Below are 15899 nucleotides of genomic sequence, written 5' to 3'. Positions count from 1 at the left end.
TAAATGGATGATAATGGTTTGCTTTAATTATATAATATTAAATACACAAATAGTTTGCAGATACTGTCTTCATAATAAACACATGTTATAAAGCAACTTGTCAGGAACATCTTTTGCCGATCTTTTCAAAAAGCTTCCACCTGTTTTCTTTGTTTACAAAGTTAGATATGGTGCTTTTCTTACAATTTTAATGATAATTTAAAAGAATTGGTCAGCTTGTTCCTCAAGAGGAATTGTCACACTTTTCTTGCCTTACAGATTTCCCATCAGACATCGCAAACAAATCTCTCTCCGAGAGCTCTGCCGCAATGCTCTGGAAGGCCAAAGGCAGGAGGAGAAGAGCCTCCCAACCAACGGCTGAGTCCTCTAGTGAACAGGGAGCTAGTGAGGCTGACATTGACAGTGACAGTGGCTACTGCAGCCCCAAACACAGCAACAACCAGCAGCCTGCTGCAGGGGGGTTGAGAAATCCCGATTCTGGCTCCATTAGTGTATGTGACGTTACTTTATCTTCTCATTGTCATCTGTGTCAGTGTTCTTTGTGTCTTTGCCTAAAGCCGAAGTATCTATTTTCATTAATAGTTCCTATAATACAATGGTTAAAAATGTGTTTTGTATGTATTCCTATTAATAATAAAAATACTTATGGAGAAGTATTTTTTCTAAAATTATAATAAGCGTGCTTCACAGTAGATGGAATTGTGAAATGTTTTGCAAGGTATATGGTGTTTACTCTTAAGCAGAAAATAATTGTCTTTTTTTTTGTTTGTTTCTATTTTTAGCATGTGGACTCATCTATATGTGCAGGTACTTATTTTCTGCATAGTGTTTTTGCTCTATTTTCTTCTCTGTCCATGTCAGTTTTGCTTTTAAATGAAGCTTGCTGATGCTGCAAAAAAAATTAGAAGTCTTCCAAAGAAAAGCAAGTTAATTTGAAAGTATGGTTTTGTTGATGAAGTTGGGAAAATGTCAGTTGGAGGTATTCTGCAAGTTGACACTTAACATTACCAAGAACTGCAATGCCACTTAAAGTTTATGGAATTTTCCAGTGTTACATTTAGAATGACTGAGTTTCAACACATGATGTTAGGGGGCACTTTAGGTTTTGGCATCTTTATAATTAAATTATATTTTAAAATCTCATTTATTATAGGTGGTGTAAATTGGTCTAATGTAACTTGCCAGGCAACTCAGAAAAAACCTTGGATGGAAAAAAATCAGACATTTTCTAGAGGTGGAAGGCAGACTGAACAAAGAAATAATTCACAGGTAATTTCGATCAGGTTGGAGAAATAGGTGTGAGATGAATTATTATAAATTGTGGCTTTGAAGAGCGGTGTCCTTAATTTTTGGAGATGCATGTTTTGTTTAACATGGTAATCTGTAACTTTGAAGTAGTTTAACCAATGGAACTATTATTTAAATAATGAAACAAAATGGTAACATGTTGAATAGATGGGATATATATATTGTACCTTTTTCTACTTTTCTCTATTTAAGAAATGTATTTGGATATTTTATACTTAAAAAAAGAATACAGTCCTGCTTCATCTTCTGTGACTTTTTCCTATCTATATAAAACAACATAAAGGATATTAATGCCTTAAATATTGATTTTTTTTGACCTTCAGGACTGCAGCCTTGTCCATGTCTTGACTATAAACACCACAAACCATGCTTAGTGCTTATTGCAGTACCACAGTGATGGCCACCTCGTGCTATAATGTGGCCAGACTGGGTAGCTTCCTGGGTTTGGGAAGCAAGATTTAGCTGCAGTACAGCAGAGCAAGTTATATACAGCCACAGACTTCCAGTAACTATCTTCCTGCATTGGTTGTTTACGAAATCAGGGAGGTGTTGGTTGGTCAGTATTTTTCCTTATTTAATTTTTAGATGGCATTCCTGGATTTCTTAAATCTTGTTAATGGGAATTAAAGTTACCATATGAGTAGATCTAGCTGAATTGAAATAGAAGTAAGTTAATAATGGATTGAATAAACCAAATATTTGCCTGTGCCTTTGCCTCCCTGAAATGAAGTTCCTTAGCATTAATTATGCTGTCAGGAAAACAAATAGAATAGTGCCCTCTTCCCTACAGTTACTGCAAAAATGAGTCGTTGTTTGTGGCAGGCTTGTGAAGCAGTCTAGCTTTATTTGATCAAAAACAAGAGAGCTGAAACAAGAATTGTTTATATAGATTAGATAAACAAAATCTGTGGAATGTTTGGTCAAGTACTAAAATTTTATCTTGAAATTGTAACTGCTAGACCTGCCAAGCTTGCAGTCTCAGCTTTGGTACATTTGATATAAGCAGTCCACTAGAGAGTAAATAATCCCAATACGGAAAAATATTTTCTCTCTGCCTCAAAGCTAATGAGAATGGTGAAAAAACACAAAACAGAAAATTATGGAAATGCATAAACATTTATTTTGTATCTCTGGAGCCAGATGTTGAACAATGTGTTTTCTTTTCTACTTCTGAGGCTTTGTTTTACTTTTCTTAAGTGTGCAGTTGTTTGATTTTTTGATAGGCAGAATCTGTTTTCTTTTAAGTCAAAATATTTTCCCTTTGCAGTTTCTGATTGTTTAAAGTCTTAAAAAGCCTTTTAGAAATGTAGTAAATATTTTCATTTGTATTTTCTGCTACTTTTTTACAGTGTAATGTTTTCAAAACTTTTTTATCCAAGGTTTTCTTTTGAAGCATGGTACAACATAATGATGTCAATTTTCACAGTAGTTAACCAGTTGTCTTAATGTTGTAATATATTAATTTTTTTCTGATTTACTCTTTCAGTCACCTGCTAATTTCTTATGTTTTATGTTCTGTTTTTGAGCTTTTTTCCCATTTATTATTAGATTTGTACACCTGTACTGTGTGGTTTTAACTACTGAACAAGGACATGATTAATACTTTTACCAGCATCTTAACATTTGAAACAGCAGATTTTTTTCTATACTCTGCTGTAGCCTTAATTGTAAATGATAAAGTCTAAAAATTTAAGTTTTATTTTTTGAATAAAATAAAAATGGTTTTGTGAATAGGTTGAAAAAATATGTGAAAAAGGTTATACAACAAGCAATCTCATTTGTATCCTGTCTCCACATGTGTTCTCCTCTTACCTGTACCTGTGTATTTGCCCAGAGTATCTTCATGTCATTATAAGTAAATATATAAGTATGTATCTCATGTTTTATTCATTCTGTTTTGTGCTGTGTTCACATCTCTTAACAAAGTATCAGAGAGATATTGCTGTATTATTTACTTTTCTTTTTTTAAAGCAACTCCTAATGTTGTTGGGGCTTCCCTTGTAGCTCAGTTGGGAAAGAATCTGCCTGAAATTCAGGAGACCCAGGTTCAGTTCCTGGGTCGGGGAGATCCCCTGGAGAAGGAAATGGCAACCCACTCCAGTATTCTTGCCTGGAAAATCTCATGGACAGAGGAGCCTGGATGGCTACAGTCCATTGGGTCACAAGAGTCAGACACGACTTAGAGACTAAACCACCACCACCACCTAATGTTGATGAATCCTTGTTATTTTCTGGAGTCCTGTTGATGGACACTTTAATTGTTTATAAACTATTGCTGTTGTAGATATGCTACAGTGTTATTTTGAAATCTGTGTATAGAGCAATAGAATATATTCCTGGGTAAGTATTGCTGAGTGAAAAGGTGAAGTCACCTCTGTTATTTGATAACTATCACCAGATTGTGCCATTTTGCATTCTTAACAGTAATGTGGAGAGTGCTTATTTCCATAGAGGCTCAGAAATCATGTGTTTTCAAGATTTTGCATTTGTGCCAGTTAGGAGAAATAGTGTATTCATGTAGTTGAGCATCTTTTCATACATTTAAGGACCATTTGTACTTTTCTGTGAACTTATGTTCTTTGCCCATTTATTGTGTTTTGACCTTTTTCTCTGTTTTTGTACATTCTTAAATCAGTTTGATCAAGCTCTTACCAAATTTAAAGAGATTTTAAGAGCCTTTAGTCTGTTTTGGAGAAGGCAATGGCAAGCCACTCCAGTACTCTTGCCTGGAAAATCCCATGGATGGAGGAGCCTGGTAGGCTGCAGTCCATGGGGTCACTCAGTCGGACACGACTGAGCGACCTCACTTTCACTTTTCACTTTCACACATTGGAGGAGGAAATGGCAACCCACTCCAGCGTTCTTGCCTGGAGAATCCCAGAGACGGGGGAGCCTGGTGGGCTGTCGTCTATGGGGTCGCACAGAGTCGGACACGACTGAAGTGACTTAGCAGCAGCAGCAGCAGCAGTCTGTTTTATGAGTTGCAAATATTCTACTAGATTTTCATTTTTATTTTTGACTTTGCTTAATAATTGCCATGCACAAATTTGTTTTAAATACTGTTGATTTTTTATAAAGAAATTTGTCTGATTTCCTCCTATGTGTTTATACTCTTTTGTGTTTTTTACATTTAAATCTTTATTCCATTTAGAGTTTGTCTTAGTGGATGTTGTGAGAAATGGGTCTTATTTTGTGTTTTTCATGTGGCTACCCAAATCTCCCACCACTGTGAATTGACAAGTCCGTTACTTCATGTATTTGAGATAGCCACCTTTATCACCTGTTAAATTTCCGTATATTTTGAAATCTTGTTTCTGGATTTTCTGTTTTGTTGTTTGGTTGTCAAATTAATCTATCAGCTTAAGGAGAATGGACATCCTTTATGATGTGGCATCTTTCTAGAAAAAAAAATACATCATTCTCATTGTGAGTCACTTTTTTATGTTCTTTAGAAGTATTGTATAGTTTTCTGAAAACAAATTTGTACATATTCCTCATATATTAATTCTTAGTGTTTTTGTTATGTAAATGGAGTATGAAAACTTAAACCTTTATATATTAATTTTATGCTAGTCATTTAAGAATCTTAATATGTATTTGTTGTTTCTGCTTTCTTCTGTTCTGTATGCCCAGTCTCTACTAACAAAACTCTTTTAGAGGAACTTAAAAAAACAAAGGTTCATTCCAGGAGGTAATTGAAATACTTGCATATTTGATCCCCATGAACTTTGTTGGAACCATTAGTTGGGGATTTTAATTTAATCCTCAAATTTTGTCTCCAAGAATTAAGTTGCATTTATTTTTTTAAAAAGTTATTTTTGTGTTGTAACAACATTAATGCATATATATTAACTGTGGTTTACAAGAAGGCTAACATTTTGATGTAATTGTAATGCTGTTTGGAAGGCAGATTTACGTTTACTTTTTTGTGATAGTGACTGTACAAAGGAATGAAGATTTCTACTTAAGAATTATTCTCTCGCTTCCTATTCATCCCTATGTTGGAGCTTGATTGTTAGTACTCATTTCAGTGTGAATAATTTATGTGAATTAAGTCGTTTCTTTGGTACCTGGACATTGTAAATTGTGTTTGTTTTACCATCCTTGTGTGAGCTTCTTTTCATGAACCAATTTAAAAAATACTGTATTGTGAAAAATTTTAAACAGACATTAAAGTTGAAATAATTTTATAGAGAACATTCATTGCTAATACTGTCAAAGATTTTTCTAAAATTGGCTTCATCACATGGTGTATTTTTCTATCCATCTCTCTATCCATGTTCATGAGTCTATTTTAAGATGAAGTAAATATTTCAAACCAAGAATCTGTTGGGTACCTGGAAAATTATCTAGTTTCTTAACAGGTGCTGATAGGTTTAGGAAGTAGCCCAGTTTTCACAATAGATCCTCTAAGGAAGAATTATATATACTGTATGACTGTGCTCTAGCTTATAGTTCTGCCACACAACCTACTTCCCAAGACAGTATAAAAATTCTGTTTCTTATCAGCAAGTCTTTTTAGACCAGTTAATTAGCATGAGAATTGCCAGGTGCTTCCAGGGCTTTGTGTGCATATTTTTTATTTCATATCCAAAGCCTGTATACCAGCACCTGAAGTCCAGGTCCACTTCAAGTTCTGTTTATTATTAGGATTCTTGAGTAACTGGTAAAGAAAACTGTACTTTTCATATCTTCTCTAAAGTGTCCTGGTTAAGAAGGGCATTTCATATAAGTTGCATTGGGTACTTAAGAGAGGGAACTTAATTGTCTTAAGATAATGCTTTTTCTTTGTATGACAGTTGAACATTTTGCAGATGTATTAATAGGATAATTTATGTGACTTGAGATTTTTACACTCTTAAATCTTTTCTTATAAACAAAATTTTAAATTTTTAATATTTCTTAGGATTAAAAAATATGAAAACTGCAGATATTAAAAGATCTAAAATAGTTTTTTATAAAAAGGTAATGCGTAGTTTCTCTCTCAGTGGTAACATCATTCAAAACTATAGTGCAATGTCACAACCCCAATATTGACATCAATGTAGTCAGGATTCAAAACAGATCCATTACTACAGGGATCCCTTATGTCACTCTTTTATAGCCAGACTCCCTTCCTTTCCTCACCAGCTTCTCCTTAAACTCTAGAATCCACTAATGTGAATCTACTAATCTGTTTCCCCATTTTATGATTGGGTCATTTCAAGAATGTTGTATACATAAACTGATATGGTCTTTTTAGGATTGACTTTTTTCACTAGTGTGGTTTTTCTGGAGATTCCTACAGATTATTAGTTATATCAGTAGTTTGTTTTTATGATCGCCTACTGTTTTATAGGGTGAATATACCACAATGAGTTTATACTCTCAGTGAAGGACATCTGGGGTGTTTCTTGTTTTTGGTATTACAAATAAAGCCATTTTAAGTGTTCATGCATGGAGGGGAGTAACTTGCACTAATTATCAGATTTTTGTGTTTTCATTATATTTACCTCATTTGTCAACCTTTTATAATAAATTATGCACTTTATGAAAATTTGTTGAGTTGTATACTCTTGGGTACATTTCTGTATGTTATACTTCAGTAAAACATTTCACTTAAAAATAATACATTTCCCCCTCCTCTGGGGTTTATTTAGGTTGGATTCAGATGCCGAGGACAAAGTACTTCCTCAGAAAGAAGACAGAATTTGCAAAAGAGACAAGATAATAAGCAGTTAAACCCCAGTCAGTCTCACAGAGGCGACCCAAATTCTGAGTCTTTATATTTTGAGGTACTTATTTCAAACTGTAAATTGTTATAGCAGATGTTCCCATTAAGAAATTAATTTTTATTACATTATGATAAGTACTTTTTATGTCTTAACCCATCACTGCTGTTAGATTGTAAGTTACCTAGAAGTGTTGACTCACGTTTTTTCTTGGTTATATATAGTTAGCCTAAACATCAGCTTTATTAATGTTTATTTTTATAAATTTTTGTCATGAATATTCATCATTTTGGAGTAACATGCAGAGATAGAACTTAATTTTATATGAATATCACCTAATATGAATCTTCTCCCCAACTTTAATTATCCATGTTGAGTCTCTTTTGTTAAGACTTTCAAATTTGAAAATAGTTAAATCTGGTTAATTTGTGCTGCTAGTCAGGGGAGTCTTGAGAAGGAAGATAAAAGGCTATTTTACTTTCTCTAATAGGCAGACAGTTTATATTCTAATGGCAGTGTTCTTATTACTTATTCATCTAACTGGCACTCATTGGAGGCCTGTTATGTATTTAGTAAGGTGCTCTGCATGATACATTAAAATGAATAAACACACTACCCTTAGGGAGATTAGTTTGTAAAGAGGAATGTAAGCATGTACACACCTGGTAATTCTTAGGTGTGGTTAGAGTTGAAAGGAGTAGTAAGTTTTGGGTTTGAGGCAGGATAGGGTTAGCGTTTGGAATAGGTTTTAAAGAATGAGTAGAGTTTGTGTCAAGATGGTGAACAACATCCCAGGTAACTCATTTGAATAACTCATTTTTGTTAACACAGTTTCTGTAAAATGGCTTAATAGTTGGGTTTTAAATATACTGGAGGCCAGAGGCTAGAGATGAATAATATGTTACATAAGCTTGATAATTGCCCTAAAGGACTTGAGAGTGCATCTGAAGTATTGTATCAAGAACGGTACCTGTGGCAGATTTTTTATTTACCCTTAATCATGATTCATTCCATAGTTATATTTAAAGGTATTAGATAATTTTCAGTGTAAAGGAAGATATTGGTTAAGAAATTACTCTGAATAGGGTATTTATTTTTATTTTTTAACTTTTAATCTTATTGCTAGGTATATGTAGCAGTGGGACAGGGAATATATTAATGAAATTCATATGAAGCCATTTCTTTAAAATCCAAATTATGTGAAATGTGATAAAATTCTTTTGAATTTCTTTTTATTTACCTTGGGTACTACCTTGGATAGAATTAATAATAAAAATGGAGTTATAGATACAGAAATCCCAAGGATGAATGTGTGGCTGTGTCCCCCTCCTTGAATAATTAAATTAGCTTTGTGTTAGCCTGTGAGAAATGAGACTTCCTTTTTAAGACTGACTTAAAATAGTTCAATACTGAGTTAATTACTTGAGTTGATTACGTCCCCATTTCTCATTGCTCTCAAGCATTATAAAAGGTTGTTCTTAAGAATTTATTGCTTTGGACTATGTTTTTACTTAAAATGTGGAACTATTTCAGGATGAAGATGGAGTTCGAGAACTAAGTGAGATTGGAAACGCTAAAGATGAGAATATGCAACAGAAACTTTCTTCAAAAGTAGTAAGTGACTTTTTAAAATGATAAGTAAAATGTATGAATGTCTTTTGAGCCATGTGTTGGAAAAGAAATACTACAGGGAAGTATAAAGACTTGGGCAGATGGTATTGAAAAAACACCATATTTAGTACTGATTTAGTATTTTCAGCATAGCCAGAACAGACACTGACCTTCGAAATCCATAGTTCCATTTCAGAGCAGTAAATACCGTTTATTAAATGACATCATGCAACATACAGTCCATGATAAAATTTCCCCAGTTGTTGCAGAACTTTACTTCGGAGTGCTTTTGTTTTTAGCACAGAATCCAGATGGTTATGTCGCTCACTGCAGTATGCTGTTTGTTGCTCTCATTTTCCAGTCTCCCAGTCTGGAATGGTCCTGCCACCTCACTCTGTTCTTCATGACATGGAATCTTTTGAACAGTCTAGCCCAGTTATACTGTGGAACTTCTCATATTCTAGATTGTCTTTCCTTATGATTAGACTTTTATGGAATCACTAAAAAATGTTTTTCTCTGGTTATCATAGTTGGATGATTTACCAGAAAACTCACCAATCAATATAGTTCAGACTCCAATTCCCATTACAACCTCAGTTCCTAAACGTGCAAAAAGTCAAAAGAAGAAAGCTTTAGCAGCGGCTCTTGCCACTGCTCAAGAATATTCAGAAATAAGTATGGAGCAAAAAAAACTACAGGTATGTATTCATTCTTATGAATAAATATGGTAGTTTATTTGGTAGGTTTGGGGGAGAGGGTGGACAGAAGAGTGACAAATACAATTATCTTAAATTGCCACTTTTTTTTACCTGATCGCATGGCTTGCAGGATCTTAGTTCCCTGAGCAGGAATTGAACCCACACCCTCCACAGTGAAAGCGTGGAGTCCAGACCACTGGACTGCCAGGGAATTCCCTTAAATTGTCACATTTTCATATTATAACAAAAATGTTTTCATATTTATCTTGCAGGAAGCTTTATCAAAGGCAGCTGGAAAAAAGAATAAAACACCTGTGCAGCTAGATTTGGGGGATATGTTAGCAGCTCTGGAAAAGCAACAGCAAGCCATGAAAGCACGGCAAATTACTAATACCAGACCTCTGTCATATACAGGTAATATCATTCATCTGAGCAATATGTTATTTGACTTTGGTAATATATTTTGGATATTGTTAATCTAAATTATATACACCTAAAATAAAATTCAGAGTAATTACTCAGCAGCTCCTCTCCTGCCACACTGTTACCTACCTTTCATTCACCCTTACCCCAAGTCTATCTTCAAAGGAGTTATCTTCAAATATAAATTCAAAACTCTCCAGTAACTCCTCATCTCATTTGGAGTGAAGCCAGAGTTCTAAGTCTTATCTCAGCTGACCCTGTTACCTTTTGGCCCTCCTCATCATTCTCTCTTGGCACACGCTGCTTTAGCCACTTAGCCCCTTGCTGTTCCACAGACACTTCTAATGTGCTTCTAGCTCAGTTCTTTAGGCTTGTTCTTTCCTTTACCTGGAACTCTCTTCCCTCAGGCATCAGTATAGTGTGTTCCCTTAGGCCCTCTGGATCTCTGTTCAGATTTGTCAGTTGGTACATATCACTAACCAACTTTGAAGGTATCAGTAAGTATCACAAGTAATTTGGCTCTATAACTGTTAAATTATCCAATTTAAAACCAAATGGGAAACCTAGGAGTTCTTTATGTATGTGAGAGAAAGAAAGTGGGAAGGAGAGAGAAAATAATCTCACTTTCTCCTGAAACAGGTGTATTTTAACAAATCTCATCAGAGTTAGGCTCAGCAGCTTTGAAGTGCTCCCTCATTTGTTTTCATAGTCTTTGTTTTAGAGGATGAAGAATAAGAGAAAGGAAAGGGTAAGGCGCCAATAAAAAGCACTGATGTTGAGAGGCAGAATTGAATTTTCTGTTTCTTTTGTTCCTATGTAGGATCTGCTGTTTTTAAACAAAAAGATAAGTAACAGTTTATAGCTTTAATGGTGTGTGCAAAATGTTTAAACCTATAGTTAATTACCCATCCAGTATGAACCTTAGCTTAGAGTAACTGTTAGTAAAAATAATATTGAGTACATCCCAGGCTTTAGAGTTACATGCTGTTGAGACGAGGAGAGTGGTAGTAACATCTTACTAAGAGTAAAGGAGCCTGGGAAGTGGAACTGAGAGTTAGCAGTGTTCGGGGTCAGTGTGGTCTAGGGGTTGCATGCCAGGGCTTTGGATTTGAACTATCTCCTGGATCCTGTTCTTCCATGTATTCCCTTTGGCAAGTTATTTAATCTTCCTGTGCTTCAATTTCCTCATATTAAAATAGAGATAATACAGTACCTGCTTCAGGATTGTTTTGAGGGAGTAAATGGGATGATACATGTAAAGTGCTCAGTAACGTGTAACTAATTATTTAGGGGAAAAGACTATTAGTCTGTGATACTTCAAGTGGCTTATTATATTACAACTTTGATTCATTTAACACATGTTAATATATATAAATGTAATTATCTACCTGCAAAGCATGGTGTCAGGAACTGTGGAATTACAGATATTATTAAGATATGTCTGTGGTCAAAAAGATTATAGTGTAGTCAGAAAGACATAAACACATAGCTCATAAAAAACAGTGCTTCAGGAAAGGTGCCAGCAAAGTTTAATGAACTTATAGAAGAAAGAGTGGTTTATGTCAACAGGGCCATATGGGAAGGATGTTATAAATGACTTCATATGTGATTTGAACTGGACTTTGAAGGGAGAGTAAAGTTCTTGACAGAAATGAGATTAACCTCTAACCTGCTTAAATTGGTAAGGGTTGATTACAAAGAAATTAGCTTTCTTGGGAAGTCCAAAAGAAAGATGGGACTATGGCACAGATGTAAAGGATTTTAAGAAAGTTAATAGGATTTTTTAATTGATGGAATGTGGAAACAAGTCAAAGATGACTCCAGACTCGCTGACTTTGAGCATCGTGTTGGTGGTAAGGGATATGATGATTCCAAATAGACTAAGGATCAGGGAAGAAGAATTTTCTTGGGAAGAACAGACTCTGGCCCTGTTGTATTTGAAATGTTAGTTAGGGAGATCTTGATGGTTCCTGTTTAACAAAGTTAGGTATATGCAGTTCAGGTTAGAAGTCAATACATTTCAAATAGGGATGATTGTTGTAATTGGAAATACGTAAGATTGTCAGGGGAGAGAAAAATTAGGATAAAAGATGTAGAACGCTCAGACTTAAAACACAGAAGGAAAAAGAACCAGGAAAACAAGTTTGGGAAAAAGTAAGAAAAATAGAATGGACTGTAACAGAAGATGAGGATAAAATTTTCAAAAAGGGGAAGGATATATTCTTTGCTAACAAATGCTAAAAAGAAAAAAACTAAAAGTAGAGCAAAGACTCAAGAATTAGATTTGGCAATTGTAAAATTATCTTTGCAATAGCAGTTTCCAAAAAGTGGGTAAGGCAGGATCTAGGTTATAATGATTTGAAAAGTAATGGGAAAACTGACTATTTGGAAGTTAAGAAAGAGAGAGGGAGTGGTGGTTCTTTAGAAGCCAGTCACGGGAGAGGTTTGCCTGCCTTTTTTCATCCTTTCATGTAGAGGAGATTTTAACTTCTTTTGGGGAATTAGGGAAGAACTTGAAAGATTAAAGGGGAAAGGGATAGAGCAAAATCCTTGAGGAATTACTCCTGAGATGGGATTACTAGCAGAGGTGATTGGTGAGCCTTGGGTGAGAGTAAGGATGCCTCCTCTCAGGTGGCTTAAAAGCTTATATTGGAAAGCATCTGCTCAGGGAAGTAACAGGAAAGCTTTTCGGCTAGAGTGAGAGGATTGAGATGATTAATAGAGGCAAGGTTTACTGAAGGATAGGCGGTATGCACTGGAGAATGAGGGTAACAATCAATCAGGCATAAACAAATTGCTCTTGAATAGTACTGAAGAATACAGCTGAGAGGGACAATCATCATTCTTTACCGACAGGCTGAAATGAGGAGTGACAGAGTACTTACCTTATATAAGGGTCATTCTTAGATTCATTAGCAATAAGAAGAGGTACAGAGTTTTGACATTTTAGAGGTAGGATGTTTCTTTGGAGCTGTATCTGGGGGACATTTCATGGCCATGTACTGCTTCTGCTATTATGATGTCAGTTTTCCACAAGAAGAGGATGTTCTTGTTCTTAGACATTTATCATTAGAAATTTTGAAAGTATTTGGAGCTGCCCATAAGAGTAAAACTAATGTTCTTGTTTGCTTTTAGTGGTCACTGCAGCTTCTTTTCACACTAAAGACTCTACGAACAGAAAACCTTTAACCAAAAGTCAGCCCTGTTTGACATCCTTTAATTCTTTGGACATTACTTCCTCTAAAGCAAAAAAAGGAAAAGAAAAGGAAATTGCAAAACTAAAACGGCCCACAGCACTTAAAAAGGTAAATCAAAACCTGGGGATGTTTATTTTACAAGGTAAATAAGGGTTTATATCTGTTTTGCAAATGTAGTTGTGGCATTTTAGCCAACAAATTATTGTGGAAAGTTTGTTAAGCATGCGTCTTCATGATGACTAGTTAGTTAATATGAGGTTAGGGTCTCAGCATCATGACTATTTTTCTGTGTTGACCAAGGCCCTGGAGAATGAGTTCTGTCTGTAAGGCTAAAACAAAAAAAATTAAACATTTAGGTAGCCAAAAACTTTGGACCCTAGGAATCAGAAGCCTGAGGTTGTAGTACCAAGTTAGTACTTAGTGTTTTGTTTTAGCAAACCTTTCTTACCTTCATCTTCTTCGTCTTTAAGTTGGGGATAATATCTGCTCTCTTTAACTCAGTTTTGTTATTAGGAGGAGCAGGATGAGATAATATATAACCAAATAAATCTAATGTAACTCTGTGGTCTGGTTTCCAAACTTTTTATTTTACCTATTTTGGGGGAAGCCCTAGTTTGTCAACTCGGATTTAAAGAATGAAGCAGATCTGGTTTAATAACTGTAGTATTATATTGACTCCATTTATTTTGGATGTAGTACTTCCTTCAGCTTCACTGCCTAAAATTACATTTACTTTTTTGCCAGTTTCCATGTAGCCAGACAAAATCCTCATGTCCATTTTTTAAGTGTGTAATAGTGAACATTTTAATCATTCAGTACATACTTAAAGAGTAATTTAAGACTGGTAATGACTTTTAGGTTATTTTGAAAGAAAGAGAGGAAAAGAAGGGCCGTTTAACTGTGGACCATAATCTTTTGGGATCTGAGGAACCAATAGAAATGCACTTAGATTTTATTGATGATTTGCCGCAAGAGATTGTTTCCCAGGAAGGTAAGATCACTCCGTTTCCCTTTCTTCTCATAAAATGGTCCAAAGTTTTTTAATTGGTAGGTAACAGCACATCACTAGTTACTCTCCTAAATATGCTCCATGTTTTATCTACGTTTTTTTTTATATTTGAGAGTTTATTTGGAAGATGCTCCTGTAAGGAGATATTTAAAGGAGGAGCAGGTGTTAATAGTAGGTCTGTGGCAGTTTTGAAGCTTAAATCCTGAATTTATTGTGTACTCTCATAATTATGATCTCACTAATGTCTCCTCTGTAACTGTCACAGTTCCTTTTATTTTGTCTTCTTTTATATCCAGAACACAGTTGGCTATCTTTTCTTTGCAGGAATGCAGTTAACTATTGAACAATGCAGGTTTGAACCGCACAGGTCCACTTGTACACAGATATTTTTCAATTAATTTTGTGGAATTAACACATATGCCACAAAGAGAGAATTGTAAAGCTTGTTGCAGTGTAGAGTCCAGTGGTTGATAGGATTCAGTCCCCTATAGTGGGTCGCCAGCACATGATTCCAAATGGGACCTCAGAAAAACTGCAGATACCTTCAAAAACTTATACTACTGTGAAAGAAAGATTTTGAGAGAGACCTGACTAGGTCCCTTTTTCTACTGCTATTTATTCTTCAAATTTCAGCAAAATATTTAAATCCGGTTTACACGTAGATGTAGTAGCAGTGTTCCATTGGGTTTAGAAAAATAAATTTACCTCTAAGAATTGTTCCAATATATTTGGTTAGGGTTCCCCTTTACTCTCAGTTAAACATCTTTCCCTTTGTATTTAGGTGTTATCTGTTTATCCATTCATCAACAAGTGTTTTTGAATACTTACTATACTTTAATAACTGGAGTGGGGGTGGGAAGCTAAGGAAATGTAATAAAACTATGTAGTGGGCCGTCCCTGTTAAAATAAATTTACAGTCTAGCAGAGAGATAAGGTATATATGTAATTTTGCAAATTAATGAACTGGACAAATACTAACTCATTTCCTGAGTTCATCTGTTTGAGAAGGAAGCAGTAACTAAAGGAAGCAGTTGAGTCAAAAGATGACAAACGTGGCTACCTGAGCCCAGGAGCAAAGACCAGATGAAAGAGAAACTTGGGTGGTGCTTGGAGAGTCAGGAGTGGTGTGGAGGGAATGAGAGAGGTAGAATCATCATTGCTAGCAGCAGTGGGAATTTTAAGGCAGTTTTTAAAAATTATTTCTAAGAAGTGGAAAAATAGAAATACAGGAGGCAGGTAATATGATCTGGAAAGATGTGCAGAAGCAAATACGTCTTTTTGTTCTTCAATTTAGATCCTCTAAGGGTACATGTTTTAGGTTACTTTGCCTTCTCTCATCTTTTCTGTGAAGACTTATAGGCTGTGCTTGATTTTTTTTCGGAGTATATTTTAAGACCTAATAGGAAGATTTGATATTTGTAGTATATGAGAAATGTTTGTGATAGGAACAATGCCCAACTTGTAGCTTCTGGAGAATTTGAAAGTGACGCAAAAGAGACTGCCATTCTAAGTTGTTTTGATCGGTATAGGGCTTTTCAGCATTTGAAATTTCTAAATTCTTTCTCCTCACCCCACTTCTCCACAGATGCTGGACTGAGCATGCCCAGTGATACATCCCTGTCTCCAGCAAGTCAGAACTCTCCGTACTGTATGACACCTGTGTCCCAGGGCTCTCCAGCTAGTTCTGGGATAGGCAGTCCAATGGCATCTTCAACAATAACCAAAATCCACAGCAAAAGATTTAGAGAGTAAGTTTTAGTCTCTATTGAGGTTGAATAGTTTAAATATCTTGATTGTAGTTCTGAATTTAATATTGTATTATTTCTTGGTCGGTTGAGCCAACAATACCAGAGATCTTTCTTTCAGATTTAGTTTAGCAGTTGGTTTTATTATATGGAAAACATTTTATCTGTGTTCATGTAAAAGTGATTTGACAATAAAT

The 15899-nt window shown here is 35.1% G+C and overlaps 1 protein-coding gene across 1 annotated transcript in view; it reads left to right on the top strand.

Moving 5' to 3' along the window:
• SECISBP2L (SECIS binding protein 2 like) overlaps window positions 1–15899 on the top strand; it is a 53767-nt gene that overhangs the window by 18304 nt on the left and 19564 nt on the right. Inside the window, exons 5-14 of the mRNA XM_088839591.1 lie at window positions 259–491; window positions 783–807; window positions 1154–1269; window positions 6948–7082; window positions 8553–8633; window positions 9161–9328; window positions 9601–9742; window positions 12887–13056; window positions 13807–13939; window positions 15543–15705. Coding sequence (XP_088695717.1) covers window positions 259–491; window positions 783–807; window positions 1154–1269; window positions 6948–7082; window positions 8553–8633; window positions 9161–9328; window positions 9601–9742; window positions 12887–13056; window positions 13807–13939; window positions 15543–15705 — 1366 coding nt within the window. The remainder of the gene's footprint in view (window positions 1–258; window positions 492–782; window positions 808–1153; window positions 1270–6947; window positions 7083–8552; window positions 8634–9160; window positions 9329–9600; window positions 9743–12886; window positions 13057–13806; window positions 13940–15542; window positions 15706–15899) is intronic.

The sequence above is a fragment of the Moschus berezovskii genome, chromosome 9 (assembly GCF_049115385.1).
Source record: "Moschus berezovskii isolate FMDL1 chromosome 9, NW_MosBer_1.0, whole genome shotgun sequence".
NCBI lineage: Eukaryota > Metazoa > Chordata > Mammalia > Artiodactyla > Moschidae > Moschus > Moschus berezovskii.
This window is presented reverse-complemented; position numbering and strand designations above follow the sequence as displayed.